This window comes from Peromyscus californicus, unplaced genomic scaffold (assembly GCF_007827085.1).
Source record: "Peromyscus californicus insignis strain IS unplaced genomic scaffold, ASM782708v3 Scaffold_8__1_contigs__length_139910024, whole genome shotgun sequence".
Lineage (NCBI taxonomy): Eukaryota > Metazoa > Chordata > Mammalia > Rodentia > Cricetidae > Peromyscus > Peromyscus californicus.
Window position 1 is genome coordinate 5,243,596 of NW_026294606.1, and position 24,394 is coordinate 5,267,989.

Genomic DNA, 24,394 nt, shown 5'->3' on the forward strand with positions numbered 1-24,394 from the left:
ACCGCCCTGGCTCAGCACAATGAGCACTGAGGTGTCAGAAGACATTTCCTGGATGTTTGAGGAGATGAAGGCCTCCCATGTGAGCTGTGTAGTTCAGGCAGGAGGGCATCTTATTCCTGGTACCTTCACCAAACTGCAGTGCCCGCCTCAAGGTGCATCTTTATTCCACCCAGCAGTGTTTATGTCGACCATGGTAGAGCACTCCAGATCTCAGAGCAAGACACCATGTGCTTCTGTGGCCAAAGTGGCTCAGGAGAAAACACACACACACACACACACACACACACACATACACACTCACATTCACACACACACACACACACACACACACACACACACACACACACACACACACACAGGGCTAAAACCCTCCCACATGTACCTTAACCTGAACTATGGCTCACAGATTGCATGGATTGCTCAGCTATGCACTATTCACCAACAGACCACTCAGAGAAGGGAAACTGGCTGAACGCATGCTTCACACATTTCTTTAAAGAGGAAAGAGTCAAGTTGTTAATGCCCATGATATAAACAAATTATTTTCCAAAGAAACCAAATCACATTGTTGAACTAAAATGGTCACTTAGGCAGCATCCTGACTTCAGGTACATCTAGTTGTAAGTTGCCAAGGATGATAAAGCGCACATTGCTTTAAAAGACTTTGGAAAAGAGGGTTCTGTAGCAGGAAATCTTAAAGAGTCTTATTAATAAAATCAAACCTGAGGCCAGTTATCGGGGTAAACACTGGAAGATCAGAGAGACAGAACAAGCCACAGCTAACCTCACCTGGCCAACTTCTCAGCTGATCTTGTTTCCTCAGACTGGAAGCTTCTGTGTCCTCATCCCAATGGCTTTCAGCTGAACTGCTGCTGCTGGAAAACCTGAATGTTTAACCAGCTAAAAATGCTTCTAGTTTCTGGTCCTCGTGCCTTATATACCTTTCTGCTTTATACCATCACTTACTTAAAGGGATTAAAGGCTCACTTTCTGGGATTAAAGGCGTGAGTCACTATGCTTGGCTGTATCCTTGAACACATGGATTTCTGCCTCTGGAATGCTAGGATTAAAGGCATGTGCTACCACTGCCTATCCTCTGTTTAATATTGTGGCTGTCCTGTTCTCTGACCCCAGATAAGTTTATTCGGGTATACAATATTTTGGGGAACATGATACCACCACAGGGTTCTATAAGCAAACCTTTGGCACAAAATACCTTATGCCTTGCTAGGGTTGCCACGTGACAGCTTGTTAAATTTTCAAAACATTTTAGATTCAGCTATCTTCATATTGATAGCTTAACCATGGTGGGGATACTGACAACACAGGAGCCAGAAAGTGTTACAAGTTGGGATCATGACTGCACACCATCCCTGGCCCTGACTGTAAACATCTACACACCAATGTCACATACTTTATAAAACTGCCTCTCTGTTTCTTTTGGGGCAAGCAATCTTACTGTTTAACAGTCAAAAAACACTGCTGTGGATGATAGATTGATAAATAAAACACTGATTGGCCAGTAGCCAGGCAGGAAGTATAGGCGGGACTAACAGAGAGGAGAATTGAGAGAACAGGAAGGCAGGGGGAGACACTGCCAGCCACCGCCAGGACAAGGAAGATGTAAGGTACCGGTAAGCCATGAGCCATATGGCAAAGTATAGATTAATAGAAATGGATTAATTTAAGATAGACGAAGTAGATAACAAGAAGCCTGCCACGGCGATACAGTTTGTAAGCAATATAAGTCTCTGTGTCTTTACTTGGTTGGGTCTGAGAGGCTGCGGGACTGGCAGGTTAGAGAGATTTGTCCTGACTGTGGGCCAGGCAGGACCAGAAAAACTCTAGCTACAAAACACTCTAGAAGTCAAAGCAGATATTCATTCTACAATATTTCTGGAAGGCTTGGTGTTTATTTGGATATACAGAGAAAGGGGAATTACTCGCTTTGCATAGCAAGCCCTTTGCAGACAAGTATTGTATTAGAAAGTCGTTACTAGCTTCAGCTTCCCCTGTTTTTCTTGCTATTGTGACTTGTCAATCATACACACCTCTTCAGAGCTCTGAGGGTTTTGTTGTTGTTTCCATTTTATGTGTACGGGTGTTTCGCCTGCATGTATGTCTATGTACAACATATATGCAATACCCATGGAAGCCAAAAGAGGGTGTAGAATTCCCTAGGACTGAATTTATATATGGTTGTGAGCCACCATGTAGGTACTGGGAGTTGATCCTGGGTCCTCTGGAAGAGCAGCCGGTGTTCTTAACCACTGAGCCATCTCTCCAGTTTTTTCCTTCAGTGCTTTTTTTTTTTTTTTTTTAAATTGTGTTGTGTCTCTCAAACACTAGGAAACAACAGGTTTGGTAATTGAATGGTCTGACAAACACCAAGAAGAGACCCAGTGGCCCCACTGTTTCTAGTATATGGTCCTGCTTACTCTTTTATATAGCTTCTCTCTCCACAGTAGGTGCTTAGACAAAGGTCCAGACTAGAAGCTGCTTTTCTCTCTCTGATAAAGATCATCTCTCCTACAATCCAAAGATAAGAAACATATCTCCTGTGGATCCCAAAATAAATTTATTTGACCTAAAAGCTAAAGACAAAGATGTGCTACTGTCTGTCACTGGGAGACAATTCTGCTCTGTGGGTCCCTAGCACACATGTACCTTTGTGAGGAGAAATGGCATTTGCCATTTGCTCTGGGTTCTTTTCAAGCTTCAGAGGGTACAGCATCTCTGAGAAATGGGATACTTGTCACCCATTTGAAAAGACAGAGTCTCACCTCCATATTCTCCTGTAGAACAACACAGAGCATGGGCCCACCCACCTCCCTCATATGTGATCTTCAGCAGAGGGGACAGACACCAGAATACTGATCCCATGGCACTGTGCAGTATTTACCAACTCTGTGAGAAACCTCACATCTTGTGCTGCCTGTGGAATTCTGTCCACTCCTTTTAGCCTCCAAGTAGGGTAAGCTGTCAGGCCTTTTATGCTTCTTGGCATCTGTTACCCAACAAGCTTTTTGAAAATAATCTACATTATATTTACATTGATATCTATCCAAGGTTTATCACTCACAAATCTGTACTTCCCTACATACCCACATAGCTAATAAGGGCCACTCATAAGCTTCAGAGATGTTCTGTGGCTTCGCTGGGTGCTTGATTATAAGACATTTCATGACACTCCATTGTGAATGACTAAGACTTAGACCTGCTGTCCACTATTTAAGACACGAACGGACATGGACAGAATGGTGTTTAGCCTTGATGATTCTTGTATACTCTAGAACAAGGTTTGTAAATTCTTAGGACTGTGTAGAATTGTTACCTGAGTAACAGTACAGCCAGACTTGGGTTCAGAAGGTCTGGGGCAGGATGAGCAGTCCCAGGTTATGTGTCTTTGACAAGTTTTCGGGTGATGTCAGTGACACTGGTCCAAGGACCTCACTTAGAGAGCAAGGTTTTAACAACTAAATATAAGTGTTATATCGTACTAACACTATAATATTTGCATAAACTAAAAAATATAAATAGAAAATACCTATGACCATCTGGGAATTTCAATACATCAGAGAATTTCTTTCTTGATTGAAAAAAAATACTAAATTTCCCTAAGTGTATGATTATTATATAATTATACAGATGCTCATGAACTTAAAACAGGTTATATCCCACTAAACTGACCCATTTAAAATGGAATGTATTGTAAAGGTAAAATGCAGACTGCCTAATCTGCAGAGCGCAGACACCGAGAGACACAGCATGCTGGGGAAGGACTGCTCCCCCTGGTTGTGTGCTCGGTTAGTGGCTCTCGCTCTGCCGCTGTCCACGCCTGGGACAGAGGATTGTACTGTACATGGAAAGTCACACAAAGACTCAAATTCAAACTCCAGCTAGGATTTCTACTCAATACATGTCACTTCTGTACCATCATTAATAAAAAACCACAATTTGAAGCAGCAGAGAATGTCTGTATGAAGAGAGCCACAGTGTTTGCTGGGACTTTCCTTTTCCCCTGGTTTACATGTGATTCTGCTCAAGGAGCCAGGATCCAAACAAATGGACAGATGGACAAGTTAGACCAACAGGTTAGGATCCAAACAAACGGACAGATGGACAAGTTAGACCAACAGGTTACAAACTGCAGTGAGTAACAAGCAGGGCTAAGCAAGTGCTCATGGGTAAGCACGGAAGTAGAAGAAGAATGCCAAGGGGTTGACTCCAGAGAAACATTCTTCTGCTGGGGACACACTGCACACAGTCAGAGGGCTGGGCTATCACCAGGGACACCACTTTGTCAGCAGCAAGGGCCAGCCGCAGGTGCCTCCCCCCATTCTCAGCCCTCACCTCTGGCTGCCAGAGCTGGGCCACCTACGCAAGCAGCCTAGTAGCCTCAGGGGCCATTTTCAGGACAGTCATCAGTCCACAGAAATCACCTTCCTTCTTCTCTTCTGCTCTGGGGAACATTTGGGTGCCAATTTGAAAGTCACAGGAGAGAGAAGGCTTGAGAGCAGCCGGGAAAGACGCACTGTGGAGTTAATGGGACTCTGAGCGGCATCCCAATGCCTCTCCCTTGTGCCTTTACCTTTCTTCTTTGCTTTTCTGTGGCGTCCTTTGTTTTCATTCGTTCACCCATTTGTTTCTGAGACAAGCTTTCACTATGTAGCCCAGGCAGTCCTGGAACTCTCTCTATAGCCCAGGCTGGACTCAAATGCTCAGAGATCCTCCTGCCTCTGCCTCCTGTGTGCTGGGATTAAAGGTGTGCGCCACCACTGCCCAGTTTCCCACCAATTTGCTTCCTTCTCTATTCATTCATTTACTCTCTAGCAAACAGACAACCCGAAAGACAAAGTGGCTTCAGCATCCCACACCACTTCCTCACTAGTGGCTGCTCATTTTGAAAGATGTCTCTGTTCAAATTCAAAGGCTTCATTTTCAAACCTTTAACATCCATCACAGTCTTTACTCTTGAAACCATATCTAACCACATTTTCTCTCAGATGGTAACTAGTACCAATATTCAAACCTCCGATCAAAACCTTTTTTTCTCATTTATAGATCATCTTGTCCCAAATGTCTGATCAATTATCTCCACTGTACCTCTAATTTGCCAGTATCTTTCTGTCCAAGTTACTTGAATGGCTTTGAAACATCTTACAGGGGAAAAAAAATCACATTCATCCCCACAAAAAGCCACATTCTTCTTTTCTGACTCACAGATTGTCCAGTTCAGAATATGTTTATTGAGGGTTAGCTCTGTGCTTTGCCTAATGCCAGGCACCCGGGGAGGGAGGGAAGGAGGGAGGGAGAGAGAGAGAGAGAGAGAGAGAGAGAGAGAACAGAACTGCTGACCTCAGCAGCCTTTCAGCCCCCCCCCCCCCCCAGTAGGATTCATAGGCAAACATCATCTTTGCACCTGATAGACTCAGCGTTTTTTCTGGATGGTTTCTCAGAGCAGTGCAAACCTTCTATAAGGGAGCTCTCTCCTTTCTGCAAGGATCAGAAAGGCTTTCTGGAGAAGGTGACACCTAAGCATCACTTTGAAAAGACAGTAAGAAATGTTAAGAAAAGGGGGTGGAGGGAAGCTAGGATAATCACTATCCAGTGTGCGGAGAGACTTGATAGCTTGCAGTCTATAAAGTGCCGACACCCCCATTGCACAGAACCCACAGAGAGCTCGGGGTCAGTCTTTATGAATTCCTGATTGTTTGGTACCTGTATCCACCATGAATCTTTCAAAACAGACCCAAATAAAGAGGTGAATAGGAATCTATCTAGACGTTGTCAGCCCTGAATTCTCTAGAGATCTGTCTGGGGAACACACTGATAACTCCTGTGGAGATGAGAATCAGTGTTAAAAGGGCACTGTGGTCCATGTAGAGAAAATCGGTTTCTAAATAGTGACGTGGTGGGCTATTGGCACAGGACAAAGCATAGCTACCCCAAGAGAACAGACAAGAAAGGAGCACCCATTGCCTGCCCCAGAAGCACACTGCTAGCACCCTGACCGGCTGAATTCCCCTCTACAATTCTGTTTCTACAAAATCCTCAAATTGTCAAAAATTAGGCAAAGATCTATCCATATACCATTTAATATTACTAACTCAGACACTTAGAAATAATTTTCAATCACTCTCCCTGTGAGAAATTAAGTTTCCTATTTTATCTTTTAAAGAGATATGCCCCTCCAATTTTAGCAAGTCATGAACTTTGATGTTGAAATGCCATTTTGATACATAGTTTTAAAATTAGATACTTTTAAACCACAAGAAGTCTGAAAGAGCTGAAACATTAAAGCCAGCAAGATGAAGCCTTCAACCGTGACTCTGCCAATGGCTAGTTCTGTAACTCGCATATGTTAACAGGCTCTGAACTTCATCTGATTTATCCTTAAAGTACAAAATGATTATGAAAATCAGAAAAACTTAGTCAGGCCTCTGGTACGCAGAAGTTGTATCACTAGATAACTCTAATCTAGACCTCATATTTTAAATTAGTGTGTGTGTGTGTGTGTGTGTGTGTGTGTGTCCACACATGTCGTAGGCTGCACATGGAGGTCAGAGGACAATCTCAAGCAACAGGGCCTTTGCCCTTCACCCTGACTGAGAACAGTGTTCTCTGTTCACCACTGCATGTGCCAGGCTGCCTAACCTGGGAACTTCCAAGGCTGCCCATCTCCCCTTTCACCTTCCCACAGGGGAGCAGGGGCTGCCAACTCCTCTACTCCTGTGCTAGACTTTTACCTGGCTTCTGGGGATTTGAGTCCAGGTCACCAGGCTTGGGTGGTAAGCACCCACTCCAGCTAACTTTTGATAGCCTCTATTTACACACACACACACCCCAAGTCACCAAATGGGAAATAAAAAGTTTCAAAGCAGTTGATAAAAGGTGTCAGACAAGGTATTTTGTGGAGCTCCAACATTGTCTTGAGTATCAGTTTTTCTGCCTTGGACCCAGAAGAATATTTGTGGAAGTCATTTGCTAAAGAGAGGATTCCAGGAGACAAGGGGAAACCAGAAAAGGAGGAAGCCCCGTGAAGCTGAAACTTGAAGGGGAGGTTTCAGCCTTAGCCATGGAGAACAAACACTCTGTAGAACAAACACTCTGGGGATAAATGATCCTCCACATTACCTTGAAGATTCGCACACTGTGCAAGAGTTTGAGCAAGCTCCAGAGAGGAGAATGACTCACTCCTGCTAGCATTGCTGAAGACCAGCGGGAGCTGAAGGAAGGGAGTTGGGGTAGCTGAAGCCTACCACTGCCATCTCTGTCTGCCACAGAAGCAGGTGGAGAAGAACTCCTTCAGCCTTTCAAAGAAGGAGGGAGAGAAAATGCATCCAAAAGGCAGGGTGGCACACAAGCAAGACTAATGAAGACGGTTTGAGGGTATCTGGGCAGCAAACTGACATCTGTAACATGGATCAGGAAAATGTAACAAAAATGTAACTATGTGGAAAAATATAGACTATATATAAGTGTGTGGATCCTTGCTTTGTGTCCTCGGAGCTTGTTTATCACTGAATGACATATATTTAACTACAAACCAGTTTGTGTCTTTCTTTGGTGGTTTATAAAGGAGTAAGTTTGAAGTCAATATTTCCTAGGAGCATAAAATTCAGTTTTGAAAGCTTGCCTTCAGGCATCAAAAGGTGAGGTCTTCAGCCTGTTATAGTTGTGGTTAACTGGGGAAGAGAGATGTGCTTTTCACTGACAGAGAGCGCGGGCTCTGCTCAGACTGGAGAGATTAAGCAAGAGCTTAGCCAACTCCTCAAGAGGAATGAAATTGGCAACAGTGACTCCATGATGCCGTTACGTACACATATTCATATAGCTAACTGTGCTGTGCCAGCTCCTCAATGTGAAAGCTGGCAAAGTGACCCCATGATGCTGTTACGTATGCATATTCATACAGATAAATATGCTGTGCAGAGATTCTGGGATGCTGCACATCTGGCTAGCATAGATTTGCAAAACAGGGACGTAGGAGTCTGTTTTACTCAGATAAACTCCTATAATGAAATAGATGTAATTAAATATATATATGTATAAGCTATACATATATATACATATATATTATAGAGCTACACTGTTGTCTGTAGAAGGGAAATATTGGGTTTTTGGCAAGACATCGCTCAGAAACTCCATGGAGACAGTGAATTGAGTAGTAGACTGGTCGTGAGGTCAGCTGAGGACTAACCTAATACTCACTGTAAATGGCAAAAGAGATACGAAATACAAGGGTGAGCTAAGTGACATTTGCATGAATTTATCAGGATCATGAATATTTCCATATGTGACTCTTAAACTTTCCCAATAATATTTATAATTTGACAATTTGTAACTTAAGGCAATTATGTCAACATGTCTGGAAGGCAAGAAATGGGCAGAACAGGACACCAGGTTCTCTGGTTGATCAAACACTAACTAGCCCCTGTTCAACTCTTCCAATTAGGATCTGCTTTTCTATTTCTATGTGTATTTCATGTGCATTGCCCATGTTTATTGAGAATCCTGCTAGGTTATTTTTTCCAAACCCCCCTGTTTTCCAGGCTCCATCACTCCCCATATCTAGTAAGGTTCCTTTGCTTCCCTGTTCACCCAGGTGATTTCTGCTCCTTCTCTACAGAAAGAATCCTGTTAGGTTGGTGAACCTGGACTACCCCTAGCTTAGCAATGGTATACCTATTGACTCCCATCCTGTGACCACCAATGCTCTTCAGATTTTGTACAATTACATACTTGGGTTTCTTTCCCCCATTGCAGCGGTCTAAAGTAAAATAGATGTTGTTTAATTACTACACAGCTCTGGTTTTCTTTGACATTTAAAACATTGTGCAACTGAGTACATTCAAATGAACCTAATGCAGAATTTTTGAGGGGTCCAGTAAAGAGAATACTGAGAGTTAATGAGCACCCTAAATTTGTGGACATTACCAATGTCTGAGACTCAGAAGACCATTGTGCTCCAGTGTCACCACCAGCTTTATTTCAAGAGTATGACCCCAATGCCCTGTGTAGCCCTCTCCCAGGCACTGGCTTGCAAGACTTTGGTCAACATTATTAAGTAAATGAATGGTGAGCACCATGGTAGCCTGCCACAGGATCCGGGGTTGTTCCATTTCCAGCCTCTGAGAATACTGTTGGAGCTCAAGAGGTGAACAAAATGACTACATAAGTGGAGGGGTTTTAGCTTAAGAATGACTGAATCTCGTCCTCAAGCAAATTCTCTAGAATCACTGATGCTGCAGAACACTTACAATGAGCTGTTTCTGTTCATGGAAACACTAGTTAACACTATGATGAAGTGATCCAGCAGCACAAATTTACTCAGACATGGTCAATTCTGCTCTTAACATACTTGAATTCTAAAAATTTGGACTGTCATTATAATTCTTTGCTGCTTTCCCATGAATTGTTTAAATTGAAAACCTTTGGGATCAATATGAATTTCTTATGTTAGATAAGATACAAGATAGAGGACAGAGAAATCAAGCCAAACCAACATTTCTGGTTTTCAAGCTCATCAAAGGGTTATCTAAAATCATGGCTATTGCTTCCCACACTTCAATTTTACTATGTATATCTGTATAAGATCTATTTCAAATGTGGTAGGGTTGCTGACATTTTGCTGAGTTAGTATTTTTTTTCTTTTCATTTGCTTATCCACAGGCATATTAGATGGGAGGTAAAAGAACAGACTAAATACATATAAGTTTATAAAGAGGAAGTTGTACATGATAGGCATGAAGACTTGGGAAGCATCAGCTTCCGGGTTTGTGAGGGAAGGATGTAGAAGAAATTACTGTTTCCTGGAGCCAGAGGAGGGTAACAGGCAGTACAAGAAACAATGGGACGATGATAGAAGCTGCCCAAGATAGCCAACCAAATGCCTTCTCACACTAAGAGAAAACAAGATGGGAGTCAAAGCTAAATAGAAATTAATGCTAAAGGAGATTAGGCCAGAAGATGAGCTGCTTCCCTGATGCCACCACCAACAGTGACTCTAGGAAGATGAACCTAGACTCAGACAGCAGAGTGCCTGGTCAGGAGAACAAGTAGGCAAATTGAGAGGCATTGTCTTCTTTGGAAGTCGTGGCCTCAAACCCTGGCAGTCTTAAATCTTTAGTTTTAACCTTCTGTTTTCTAAAAGAAACATCATGTGAAATCCCAGGGTTCTACCTGATGTTGAACCGTGGCGATGAGGAAACACATGTCCTATTTTCTCTTGGCACAGTCTGAAAAGACATCATTGGAAATAGTGATGCTTTTTCCAATAGCAACAGGGAACTCCAAAAGAGAATTTGACTAAAATTGTATCAGCCATAAAACCCAAATCTCAGGGTAAACGGCTATATGGAAGGAGTCAGACTAAGGATGAGAATTGTAGTATCAAGTCAAGACATAATTCAGTCCTAATCTTCTCTGCTGCCAAGGACATGGTCACAGCAGTCTCAGCATGTTATATGTGTATAATGCTGAGGGACTGCAGATGAACAAACCTTCCAAGCCATCCTTAGGAAGAGCTGTATGGGGAATGAGAGGGATCTGGACCATACTCCTAAAACAGAGTTGAAGTTGACACTAGGGTATACTTCTATCCATAGTCTTGCATCATGAACTCCTCTTCCCTGCCATCCAGAGATGCAGTTGCTCTATTTATCATTCATTATTAGAAATCCACTTAATATATTACGACATCCACGGTGCCCACGTGTGAGTTCTTTCCACAGCCTTCACAGTGTTTGGCTTACCAAAGTGCCTTGTGTCATTACCCATCACCAGGAGAAGAAAGCCGCATAAAAGCTGACCCAGTGTAAAAGAGCCACTGTAGAAACAGATCTACTTCATGACCCAGCTGTGCCACTCTCAGACATATATACTCAAAGGGCTCATCCATGTTCACTGCAGCTTTATTCACAATAGCCAGGGAATAAAAACAGCCTAGATGTTCAACAGCTAATGAATAGAATGAAAATGGAGTACATTTACACAAGAGAATCTTACTCAGCTGTTAAATGAATAAAATTATGAAATTCATAGATAAATGGATAGGTCTGGAAACAATCACTCTGAGTGAGTTAACCCAGACCCAGAAAGACAAACATTGCCTGTTTTCTTTTGTTTGGGGATGGTAACTTTGGGTCTTTAGATATGTTTCATTTGGAATGCCCACAGAGGTCAGAAAAATAGCAATGGGCCATGGAAGGGAGCAAATCTGAGGGAGGGGAAACAGAACACAGGGGTCAATGGGAATAATGGAATGGAAGGGTTTGAAGAGTCGGGAGATGGGCCAGCAGGGTAATAGCCAGAGGAGGGAATACTGGGGAGGGATAACCCACAACAAGCCCTTTTGAAGAGACACATGGAAACCTACCTACATCTGTAGAAGCCTCCTAAAATAGATACATAAGTAAAATGTTTAAATGGAGATAACCTATGAGGTGGCAACAGTGTCCCTGCTAGACACCATAGGATAACAAATATAAAGGCCGCTGCCAGGAATACACTTCCTTCTTGGAATTGTTGGCTAGTATGTCCCATAGACCCCAAACATTAGTCTACTGACAATGTTATTGGTTTCCCTCTGGCACTCAGTGATAAGATCCTATTGTTGAAGACACATTTTTGAGTCATAAGAGATGGACAAATCAAGTTGGCACTAACCTGGAATCTTCATCCCTAGCAGTTAGCTTTCATAGTGCTAGAAAGTGCTATGCATGATACCAAAGGAGGAAAGTACTCATCATTCGTACCCAGTGCTGAGGACCCTGCGATTTTCAATAATGACTGGTCTGGAAAGACATGCCCACTGATGCAACAGCTGCATGAATATTATAGAAGTAACCACCCAGTTTCTGGTTGAAATAAGGCCCCTCCCCAAGGCGAAATTCATACCTGGGACCATTATCAGGACTAAGAACGTATGGTTACATAGATTATAGTAGTAGAAGAATCTACTACTATTACTCTGCTAACTGGAAAGATGCAAATCTATTTCTAAAATCTCCTTACTCATACTCAAGGAGAAAAGGCTACATTATACCATATGAAAACTATTCACAGCTCTGTAATAATTCTAAAGTGCCAGGGACTTACTTCAGACAACACAACACAAAACCAGACTGAGAGTAAGGAAACAGCCCAGCTGTTGAGCTGGTCCCCCAAATTGTTCCAGGAAGGGATGGTTAAGGCAGAGCTACCCTATAAGAAGTGACTAGTGTGGATAATTTAGACTCAATATATTCCCATGATGACCTCAGGCTAGAAGCTATATCTGTGAGTATTATTTCATATGAGAATAAAAAAAAAAAGAAATTGTGGCTCCACTCTGGAGGGAAAGGAAACAAACCTATCACACACGAAATAGTATCAGCAGAAGGGCCTGCCAGGCCTTATGAGAAAGTGTGTGATTACACTAAATGATTTTATAATATGGTAGTGTTCATTCAACAAGAGGGGTCCTTTGGATGATTTTTTAAAGTCCTGTGTTGTTTTGGGCCTTGCCACACTTTTTTATTTTTTAAACAGAGAATCCAGGACACAAGGGTAGGACATGTTCAGTTCAGTGGTTGACTCTATTTAGTTTCTCCAGGATTGCAAGAGTTGACAAATCTCAGTAGGCACTTGATGAGTGATGTCGCTCTGTATGCTGTGAATGCACTGCTCTGATTGGTTGACAAATAAAATGCTGATTGGCCAGTAGCCAGGCAGGAAGTATAGGCAGGATAAGCAGACAAGGAGAATTCTGGGAAGAGGAAGGCTGAGTCAGGAGTTGCCAGCCAGACACAGAGGAAGCAAGATGTGTAGGCAGAACTAAGAAAAGGTACCAAGCCACGTGGCTAAATATAAATAAGAATTATGGGTTAATTTAAGAGCTAGTCAGTAATAAGCTTGAGCTAATGGCCATATAGTTCATAAATAATATAAGCCTCCGTGTTTACTTGGGTTTGAGCGGCTGCAGGACCAAGTGGGACACAGGAACTTTATAAATGGCTCTGGGACCTTGGTGCTGGATGACACCAGGAACACTTCTAGCTACAGGCACTCTGCTCCACTCTCTACACTCTTCCCTTCCATCTGCACCCACCCTGACCCTATAGGGGCTGAGATGACTCTTCTGTCTTCAGTTCAGGATGTTAATAACTTACTGAAGACGTAAAGAGTTTAAATGAAATTCTCCTCCCCTTTCCTCCCTCCCCACTCTTTCCTATGGTGATATATTGTATACCAAATAAAATTTGCCTGAAGATCAGAGAACAGAACAAGCCACTAGATTAAACATAGATTCCAGGCAGTGGTGGCACACACCTTTAATCCTAACACTTGGGAGGCAGAGATCCATCTGGATCCCTGTGAGTTCAAAGCCACCCTGGACTACATGAGATTGATTCAGTCTAGTAGAGAAACAGAGCCAGACAGTGGTGGCACACAACTTTAACCCCAGCACTAAGAAGGCTGGGCGGAGGAAGGTATATAAGACGTGAGGAGACAAGAATGAAAGCTTTTTCAGGCTGAGGAGTCATAAGGTAAGACATGGCAGTGGCTTGTTCCTTTGTCTCTCTGATCTTTCAGCATTTACCCCAATATCTGGCTCTGTTTTTTTTTTTAATTAAAAGACCATTTATCAATTCATGTTACACCCTCCCTATCCCTCTTCTTCTCTCTTCTCTCCTGGTCTCCATCTCCCTCTCCTCTCTCAGAACACAAATGTTAGCATATGATAGCAAAGGAAACCAATGTGTTTCTACTTTCGCTGATGCCTTGGTCAGAGCCGAGGTTTTCTTCTGTCTTGCTCCTGTCCAAGGCTTGGCTTCTCTCTCAGGAAATGCAGCATCTTGGCCTATGGTTATCATATGGGTGGCAATCTGTTTCATAAGGAATTTAATTTCTCTAGAATATCTCTTTTCCTCTCTAGCAGGCTGTAAATACATCAAATTGAAAGTCTGTTTTATATAAAAGAATTCTTCTAGCAATTGTGATTCCCCTCTACACAAAGGGAATCTTATTAGCTTCCATGACCTTGTATTTCTAGATCTAAGCTAATGGCTACTAGGGTCTCCACACCAGATCCTTGCCCTGCAGTAAATACTCCTCCCAGAAGAAGCTGTTAAAACTGATGCACCAAGCCAAACAACACAACAGGTTCCTTGTAAAACCCAGAACAATTCAAACAAATTTGTTGTTTAAAGAGCAATAAAATTAGGAATTGAAATAATTTGTACATAACATCTGAAGGGCTTAAAATGAACATCTGTTCCCGTAAATGCTGTATAGTGACACACTGGGTTGACCGTCTTATCTATAAACCTGCCAATAAGCTTTAACATGGTCATATACACTGTACATGCATATAGTATGTTTCTGCAATTCAGACTCAGGATTAACTCAGATTGTAATCTCCATTTTTTCACCAGAACATAAAATGTAAAGCATAATTGCCTCTTAGGAATTTACTTAAAGAACTAGGCCCGAAAACTAAGAACTGGTTTTGTTGTCATGATTACCCACATGACAGGTTCTCTCCTTTATTTCATCAAAGTGAAAATAGAATTTAGAGACAAAACATTGACTAAAACAATAGCTGCAACTGGAAAGTACAGATGTGAAGCCAAGGTTATCCAACCGTGTCTCCAAATGTGGTTCCTATTCATTAGAGTTCAAGACTTACAAGGTAACAACTTTCAAATTCAAAGGAGGCACATTATTTAACCAGGCTGGCTTCCCAAGTGCCACGGGACAGTTGTGCTGACTCACAGTTAAATGTATTCCCACAATCATTCAGCATTCTTGCCCAAAATAAAGATAAAACTGGAGCATATGTTAGAATTTAAGCCAAGTTACTATCTTTCTTCTTCAGAAGTCCTCAGAAGCCTGTCCACCAAAATTGCATACAGGAATGGAGGGGGGATTAGGAAGCACAGCAGAGCACAGCAGAGCAGCCAGCTGGATAAACAATACAAGATAAAAGTGACACAAGAGAGAGAAGAAGAAAGCCAGAGGACTTCCAGGTTTTCGAAGTCCCCGTCCAAGTGTGGCCTGGCCTGGGTAAAGAGGTGGGAGGAAGCATACCACTGGTTTAAAAACTCCAGTGAGGATTGTCCTTGACTTTCAAGTACTTCTAATTTCTTCTAAAGAGATCATCCACCTTTAAATAAAAGCAGTAGTGTAGAGAGTTCCAAAACAACATCACATGAGCTTTCTATGTTACAAGTAAACAGAACCTTTCCTGGAGTTCCAACAGGCTCAATGGAATGGCTCAGGCAAGGTGGGCAATGGAAGTTAGAGCTGAGGTTTGTTCCTGGCAACATAGATGATCGTGAGGGTGTTATACTGAGTACAAGAAGGCAGCCCTGGACAGACAAGCACCACAGGTTCTCTACTGCAAGGAAATCAACTTCTTAATTGAGAAGCGTGGGTACCAGAGGTCAGGGAGAGGAGGAGGAGGAGGAGGGAGAGAATACAGTGGAGAGTGCAGCTGCTTAGGAGGAATGGCTTCTGGTGTCTCGTAGTGCAGTAGGGTAACTAGCTGACAACAATCAGTGCAGACTTCAAAACACAAAGCATAGAGGACTTAGATATTTCTGGCACAGGGAAGAAAGTGCCTGAGCATTGATGGGCTGGTTACACTGATCTCATCACTATGCTCGTGGGTTTCTATTATTATTATTATTTTCAATTCTTTGGGAACTTCATAAAATATATTTTAAATATATTGACACCCAATTCCTCCCCATCGCTCCTCCAAGATCTGCCTCCATATCTGTCCCTCTCCACTTCCCCTTTCCTTTGTAACTTTAATAACTCACCAATTCTAGTTTGTGTTGTCCTGGGAGGATAATCATCAGAGCATGGTGAGCTCAACAGGAGACATATCCTTTGAGAAAACTGACTCTTCCTCTCCTATATGCCATCAACTGTCCATTGATCAAGACATTCTAGCATGCCCATTAATCAGCATGCTAGCATGGAGTAGGAAGGGGTTCAGAAACCCCCTCACCTCTAACTAAGAAGCTATGAGCATTTGTATTCATGCATTCAAATGTCATACCATATCCTGTAAGCATTTATAATTAAATTAAAATTAAAATAAAGAGATAGTTAATGGGAGAATGACTGATTGTTCTGCTTCCTGTGTGAACTACTATACCAATCTCTTCCAGTTTCATGTCTTCACAATGTGATGCACAGATTCAGCATCCCTGCTGTCATATAGATGTATGCAATGTTGGCATGAAAGTAAGAAAAAGATCTGGACAGATGGTTCAGTGGACAAGAGCACTGGCTGCTCTTGCAGAGGACCCAGGTTCAGTCCACAGCACCTACAACCGTCCACAACTCAGTGTCAGGGGATCCAAGGCTCTCTTTTGGCCTCCACAGGCTCTGTACACATGTGGGATAGATATATGCATGCAGGCAACCACTCAGAGACAAAAACAAAAATTAAGTATTTTTTAAGTAAGAAGAGATTGGGAAAGACAGCTTGTGAGCCTGGGTTGGAAGCACACCTCCAAACAACAGGAATGGGGCCAGTCATTCCTTCCAAAATATATTTTAACTGTTAGTCAACTCTTTCAGCTGACTTTTTTTCTAAAATTATCAAGGATTGGTGAGTATTGACATATTATTTTCTCCATTAAAAGATTCCTGAGGTATAATATGAGTTCAGTTTGAGGCTGTGGGGAAGACAGCCAAAAGTTTTCCTGTAAACCTGCTTTCTCTGATGCCTCTGGGAGGCTCCCAATTCCTCTCACATGAAGAGGAACCAACAAAGCGTCATACTCCTCCCCACAGTGAGTTAATCACCGAACTCTTCAAAATGTCTCTCTGTTTTGTCAGTGGCTTTCTGATTCTATGAAGTTAAAATAATATTCTGAAAATGTCACACTAAAATTTTCTCATGTCTTTATTCTCTGTATCTCTCTGAATAAGATGAGTATTTCACACAAAATTAAAAGAGAAAAAGGGAATTGCAAGAAGCCCAAGGAGCTAAGTTTACAAGCATACAGAATAACTTAAGTGAGAAGGTGTAAGATATGTTTATGGCTTGGAGCAGGAGGCCTTCGGAAGACATGTGGTTTCGATGGACAATATCACAGATTCATCTCTATCAAAAGGCAAACATTTTTGTTTACCAAAAATTTTATTGAAAAGTTAAAAGATGCTGATGTGGTAGTTCCCACCTGTAATCCCAGCACTTAGAAGACTAAGGCAGGGTTTACTGCAAGTTAGAGGCCAGCCTGGGCTACAAAGTGAGACCCTATATCAAACAAACTAGCAAACTTTAAAAACAACTGATCAAAAGCAAAAGACTAAAGAAAGAGGAATAATATGCTTCACCAATAAAAATTAATACATAAAAGTACTGCATACACATACACCAGTAATAAATGTATCATTCTCATTTTCATATGATAAAGATTCTTAACATTAATAATCAAAATATCAGCTTAATCTAAATTAATAAATATATAGAAGATCGATACTATTCACCACACCTGGGAATAATAAAAGTGTACCCTTATGTGCTATTGCCAGAAGGTCTGATAAGTAAAGGGCTTGTTTAGGTATCTGCTCACATTTGAAGTGTGTACTGTTTCCTCTCAACCTCCATTTCCACCGATCTCTATGTTTATACATAAAATAATTTTCTGAAATTTTGATTAAAATTTAAATGTCAAGATGTATCAAATTAATCACAATTTATTAGTAATAATAGTATAAAGTAATTATTAAAAGCTGGGAATGCTTGTGTTTCAATATTAAACTCAGTTTGTCTTCATAGCAGCTCTGTGAAGTGGGTACTACTATTGCCTGCTGTAGCCTGGATCTGGACTATTCCCCAAAGACTTACGTGGAAGTGGATTTATTTTGTTATTGGGAGGTGGTGAGAACCTTGAAGGGTGGAGCCTGTAGGAGAAACTGGGTTATTCAGGGTCTGCCCTCAAAGAGGACCCCTGGATCTCAGCACCGCCTTCTCCCCTCCTTTTCCTTATCCTTTCCGGTCAGAAGGTGCACGATTTTGCCCCTCCTGTGTTCCCACTATGATAAACCACCATAGGCCAAAAGTGACAGGACCAATTGATCATAGTCTAAAACCTCCAACACTGTGAACCAGCAAGAACCTCACCTTTCTTTGAGCTGATTGTCTTGGGTATTTCATTAGAGTAATAGGAAGCTACTGTAGTGGTGTGAATAAGAATGGCCCCCATAGGCTCCTGTATTTGAATGCTTATTTTTTGGGGTATGGCACTATTTGAGAAGGTTTAGGAAGTGTGGCTTTTTGGAGGAAGGGTGTCTCTAGGGGTGGACTTTGAGGTTTAAAGAGCCCAAGCCAGGGCCAGTCTCTCTCTCTGTCTGGGGACCAGGATGTAGCTCCCAGCTACTTCTCCAGCACTATGTCTGCCTGATGCCATGCTCCTGCCAAGATGATATTGAACTAAACCTCTGAAATTGTAAGCAACCCCCCAATGAAATGCTTTCTTCTGTGTTTTCTTGGTCATGGTGTCTCTTCACAGCAGTAGAACACTGACTAAGACAGCTACTAACCCATGTGCCCCTACAGAAATGAAGCAAGAGAAGATGAGACTCTTGCTCAAAGCCACAGAATGTGTAAGGGACAGTGGGTTTCAACCTTGAAGAGCCCAGTGACAGGGTGCTGGGAAGTACTACTAAATAATGTGCAGTGACTCCCCAAGTGCTGGAAGAAAGGGCTACAAGGTAAATCATGACTTCAGGAAATATGCAGAACAAGATTGGTGTTATGACTCCCTGTGGAATAAAAAGAGAAGCTATGTTCTGATTATCTGCATGAAAGTGAAGCTCCGTATTTGATCATTTACATAATGTATGCATCCTGCAAGATAAAGACAGTTCTATCTGGGAATGAAAACAGCAGTGTGAGAAGAGGGTGATGGGGAGTTTCTGGTTTTGACTTACATATCCCTAAGCCTCATGGAAGTTTAGAAAACAGACTTTTGTTAGTGTTCTGATTTATCTACACTGCAAATTTTGTTTCTTCAAGAGTGAAAGATGCATGTGGAGGAAGTTTGTCTTTTCAGATGTTTCTATGACCGTGTTTCTGGCTTTGGCCACATGTTTTCCTCTTAAAAGATGATCCAAATATGTGTTGACTCTAGCTCTTTGACCTTCTGAACCATTCTGAGCTCACAGAAAAGGCAGGAATTGCCAGTGGAGTTAGCGCTAGCCCTACTATGTTTATGAACATTTTTAAGTGAGTGGAATTCTTAGTGCTGAAAGACATTCTTGATCATTGCAAGAGCACTAACTTGAGTGTGGAGTAGAGACACGTGAACCTGTGCTCCCAGGCAGTGTCACTTTGTGTCTGTCTTAACTTGGAAGCCCAGAGGCTCTGAGATCGGGAATGGATACATGCAGGAAAGGGGCATACAGATGAACTCTCTTGACCACTGAGGCCACGAGAGAAGGGCCACCTTTTCCCCATTCTTTCTTCTGTGATTCCTTAGGCACTGAGATATTTCAATCTAGAGTCCAAAGGATGCGTAGGTACTGAGGGAGAAATACCACATGTGTGTTTCCATCAGCAAGTGCAAGTAGCACACTGATAGCCAAGCCCGTTCCTCACCCATGTGGTGAGTGCCAAGCCCGCTGGCTCCTTGTGATATTTCCAGCCCTGCCTGTGGCAGGACTCCCAGCATGGAGCACCCTCTGAAGAACTGGCAGCCCATATGCCATGAATTCTTCCATTCCCTTTATGTGCACTTCTACATCGTAGAGCAGGGAGGCCAAGAAGCCATGGGAGAGCCAAGTTAGACTTGGTCAGAACATGAGTGCATGCATTCACTGCACATTCATGGTCCTGTTGCTGTTCCTTAGCAACAAGCTGCTCTGAAAATTCTTTGAGAGCTATATTATTGAAAATAATATAATCACAATAAACTGGAGGCAGCCTTAGAAGAAAAAGAATCAAATTATACTTACAGAAATATCAATTGAGTCACAGATGTAGGTAGACTCACAACGTGTTTCATGTTTCATATTAAGTATGTATAGGAAAAACCCAGTGCACATGGCCAAACACTAATGGAGTAACTTTTTTGGAACTCCTCTGTGCTAATAATAACTAGCCATCGAACAAAAATAAGTAGCTGGACAGAAATAAACAAGAGAAAATGGAAAGGAAAAAAATCTACCACTTGACATTGTTACTGTCACAAGTCCAATAACCTAACAGACATTAGCAACAGCATGTTAAACCATAGTAAACAAGCAATAGCGAAAAAATTCTGGATTAACAGCAAAATATGAGCCACCAGCTGACAGCTCTTCCAGCTTCAGGTCTGAGTGAAGACACAAGCCCCAAAGCCACATATTCAAAGGTAGCAATCGAAGATGTTCCTGCACAGAGTTGAAAAGCAAAGTACACCCTCCAAACTTAGAGACAACTGTTCCAAAGCCAAGAGCCCCAAGATAGGACCTGTCCAGACGACTTCTTGCCAATGACCTTCAATTATCTCAAGTTGGAGAAAATTAGAAACAGTTGTCCCTTTCAGAAGCTAGGAAAAAACCCAATCTCCCTTTAGTCATTCACCTGTGAGTAGTTATCATCCAGATATTAAGTTCTTACCAATTAACAGCTTACATTGGGTGAAGCTGGCAGTTCTCTCAAACCATTCAGTCAATTAATATTTATTGAGTACCACCTGAACTAGGCACTGAGTAAATCAAGATGAGCAGACAGGCAGAACTGATGCTCAGTACCCTCCTATGGTGTGCTGTGCTACCAGCAATCTGCTTCCCCTGAGGACAGAGCATCAGGCCAATGAAGCTTAATCCTTCAGCTCCATCTCCAAAGACAGCACCACAGCTCTCTGGTTGAATTTCCCCATTTAAGTTCCTGAATACAATGTAGAGCTCATCTCCTGTGGAAGCAACATCAGAAATAATATTTGGGTCCTCATAAGGCTTGTCCTTCTCTCCCTGCATTCAGCAACAGTGTGTTTACCAGAGGTTTCTGGTTTGTATTACCCCAGGTTCTTCAAATCAACAGTATTAAACCATTAATTAGTTCATAACTTGAAAGCTTGTGCCACAAATTGAGATAGTTGACATGCAAGATAAACCATGTTCCTCTCAAAGTTCCTATATTAGAAGAACAGGGGTCAGTGTGGTGGCGTTGAAAGGTGGCATAGAATGTTTAAGAGATAGGGCTAGGTCATTGGGGTGCTGCCCAGGGAAGGAGTTAATATTGGCTTTGTAGGGTGTGTAAGTTCATATGAGAGAAAAATGTGATAAAAGAGGAAGATTGGTCCACCCTGCCCTTTGACTTCTTGAATAAACATGTGATCTGGTATCTCTCTGTTGTTCAACCTTCCTCTGGATGACAAGGGAAGAGAGAGAGGCCTCACCTCAGGAGAGGTGGTGGTGTACTGTTTGGACTTTCAGACTTCCAAACTGTGAGCTGAAGACTTCATTCTTATATACACCCCCCAGATTCGGGTATTTAGTTCTTTCTTAATAGCCATGAAAAATGAAGACAGCCCTGAATGCCTAAAGGTGAGCTGGCAGCCATCCTATCTTGATTTGTTCCTAAGACAGGCAATATATTGGAGTTTAAACCTCACCAAAAAGCTTGTAAGGGTATAAATTTCATGTGTAATAGCCCACCTACATATTAGCCATCGGTCCCTCTCTGAGTCCACACTTCTGACCAAGGCTATGCAGTTTCTTCTATTGCTCCTAAGAAACCATGACTGGCAACTGGCATATTGTCTGATTATTTCAGGAGTATAATGTTTGCATAGTCTTCCCATTTTAGGACGTATGTTTTGAGCATAATCCTCACTCTAATAGCATTGGAAGTGCATTAACACATTAATTTTTAAACACCACTTTATGTTCAGTTTTGTTTGAGCTTGATACATAAGCCCCATCTTAATTTCTAGATCCCAAAAGATGATGGACTCAGCATCTGCCTTGTTAAGCAACAACCTCAGATCGGGGTCAGTTTGTGCATGCCATCGCACAGATTGATACATCAATGAAAGCAGAAACAAAATAAAACCCTAGCTGCCCCCAAAAGGAACACAAGCCTTTGAGACATTGTCAATGTACTTTTTATTTATGTTTAGGAGTAAGAGAGAAAAACACACCTATAGTTGTGACTGCTGGAAGATGTCATTGACTGCCCTGGTCAAGGACAAGCAACTTCTTCCTCCCAATTCATTAACAATATCCTCACGTTGTGCTCAGAAAATGCAGGCATTTGGTAGTAATCACCCAAATTATCCATTTAAAATACTGTCTGCTCTCAGTTCTGGGGTTACAGTATGCAATGCAGCCTTCTTAGAAATGAACATCTACCTTTTTTCCTATTGTTGTGCTACTGAGAAAAGTAGGTTGCCATTTACAGGTGCTTCTCTTCAGTGTGTCCTTCCTGGACAGCATCAGGAGGACTTCCCAGACTACACTGCCAGCATTCCCAGCACTTTTAATGAGCTCCCAGAAAGGCCTGGACATATTCTTTCTCAGAAGAATCCACAGATAAAACCCCTCGAGTCAAATCCTTCAAGAAAGGAGCCTCAGCCTTGAGAGCCCGCTACTCTCCAGTGCAAGCTGTGTTTGGGGGACATGCACTCAAAACACCCCCTAGGAAATCAAGCACCAGTAAGGGTGAGAAACATAAATGCTCATGGTGGATACCCGGCATGTGGACAGCACACGGCTGGTCTAGCCTGGTGGCTTGGGGAGAAAAGGCTGTTTGGTTTTCATGGCAACTCCACACTGTCGTACGAGGAGAGATGTGGAAACCCACATTCATGACCAGGATTAATGATTCTCACGGCTCGGGCATTAATTTCAGGGCATGAACAGCCCCTGAACACTGTTCGGATACCAATTTCCTCATTCACACAGACCAGACTACCTCAGAACTCTGGGGGAAGCCCTGTAATCCTTGATTCCCTGTGAGTTTCTGGCACCTGTTTAGGCTCAAAATCCACTTTACAATGACTCCAGCCACTCAGTATACTCCTTCTCCCAAGTCTCACCACTTACTAGAGCAAAGGGACTTTTCTCCTAAGGAAGCATCAGAGGTCCACAGACTAAGAGATGGAAGGGTTTTTATCACATTTTACTTTATGTCTGAATAGATGACAACTGAGAATCTCCATCACGGTCACCAAAGGAATGAGGGGAGGAAACAACAGGAAAGATCATCCATCCTAGGCCCATGTACACTGGTCAAGACACTGCTGCTTAAGCATCCCTTTCCAAGTGACAAGCAGGGTCAGAGTCATTCCCACTGAGCACACAGGTAAGACACCCACAGACCCCATCCTCCACCAAGTCCTCTTTACAGTTTTCCCTCCTAGGTACTCACAGTACCGAGCTGTCAGACCACACAAAATACAATAATCTCACAGCAGCCAATCCATAGGCTTAAACACCACAGCAAATGCTTCAACGTCACAGGAACTCCTCACTTTCATATAAAAGCATTTATTCAAGTATCTCCCCATGCCCACCCCCAAACACAATTCATTGGCCTAAAGACTATCAATTATCTGCTCATGGCAACACAGTTCTCAGCCCTGAGAATTTTTCCGCTTAAATAAAAACCAGTCCATGCACAAGCCCACTGGACCATGGTGGCATTCTTATTTTGCATCCGACAGTGTTAATTTTCCCAAACTGAAAATACAGGAAAGCAATAGCAAAAGAAATCAGGTGGCAGAAGGCTTAGAACCTCAAAATACAACTACAGAAAGGAGCACATGTGCCCATGGCACATGTCACCCTGCCCCTGAGCCTCACCTGACCACAACAGGAACACTCGAGCGCTGTCCCGTGCCTACACTGCTGAGCTAGTACATACTTGAGAAACCAGTCCATGCTTCCTGGGACAACTGTGCTCGCAGGAAAGTGGGGAGTGTTGAGCAATCATGACTTTGTTCTGTCTTGATTTGTAGTATTATACCCTTGTTTCTGTTCTCCCAACTTAAAAACCAGTCATCATAGATCCAGCCACTTCCTCCTTTAGTAATAATTAGCATTAGTCATGAGCCAAAAATGAGTCCACTTAAGAAGCAAAATAAGCATGGCTCTGCTTACCTTTCATACCAAACTTGGAATGCCTTGCCAACTTGAGCAGAAGCAGCATCACCAGCAGACAGAATCCCACCACAGACGCAATCACCACCACGGCATAGACCTGGAGAGAGAACGAGGCTGTGACGACCTTGCAAAACCGTTCCCTGCACTTAGATGACAGTGGAGATCATGGCAGTTAACATTTCCTGAACATTTACTACTGTGATGCCTACTCTACAAAGGAAGAAGCATGTTACACTTATAAACAGACCTCATGATACCACATGAATAATCATATCTATGGCTACCTCTATCTATT

At 42.4% G+C, this 24,394-nt stretch overlaps 1 protein-coding gene across 9 annotated transcripts in view; it reads right to left on the reverse strand.

Moving 5' to 3' along the window:
- Ntrk2 (neurotrophic receptor tyrosine kinase 2) overlaps positions 1–24,394 on the reverse strand; it is a 392,209-nt gene that overhangs the window by 290,792 nt on the left and 77,023 nt on the right. For all 9 annotated transcript variants that reach the window (XM_052726807.1, XM_052726804.1, XM_052726802.1 and 6 more), the window contains one exon: positions 24,097–24,196. In XM_052726807.1, the coding sequence (XP_052582767.1) occupies positions 24,097–24,196 (100 nt within the window). The remainder of the gene's footprint in view (positions 1–24,096; positions 24,197–24,394) is intronic.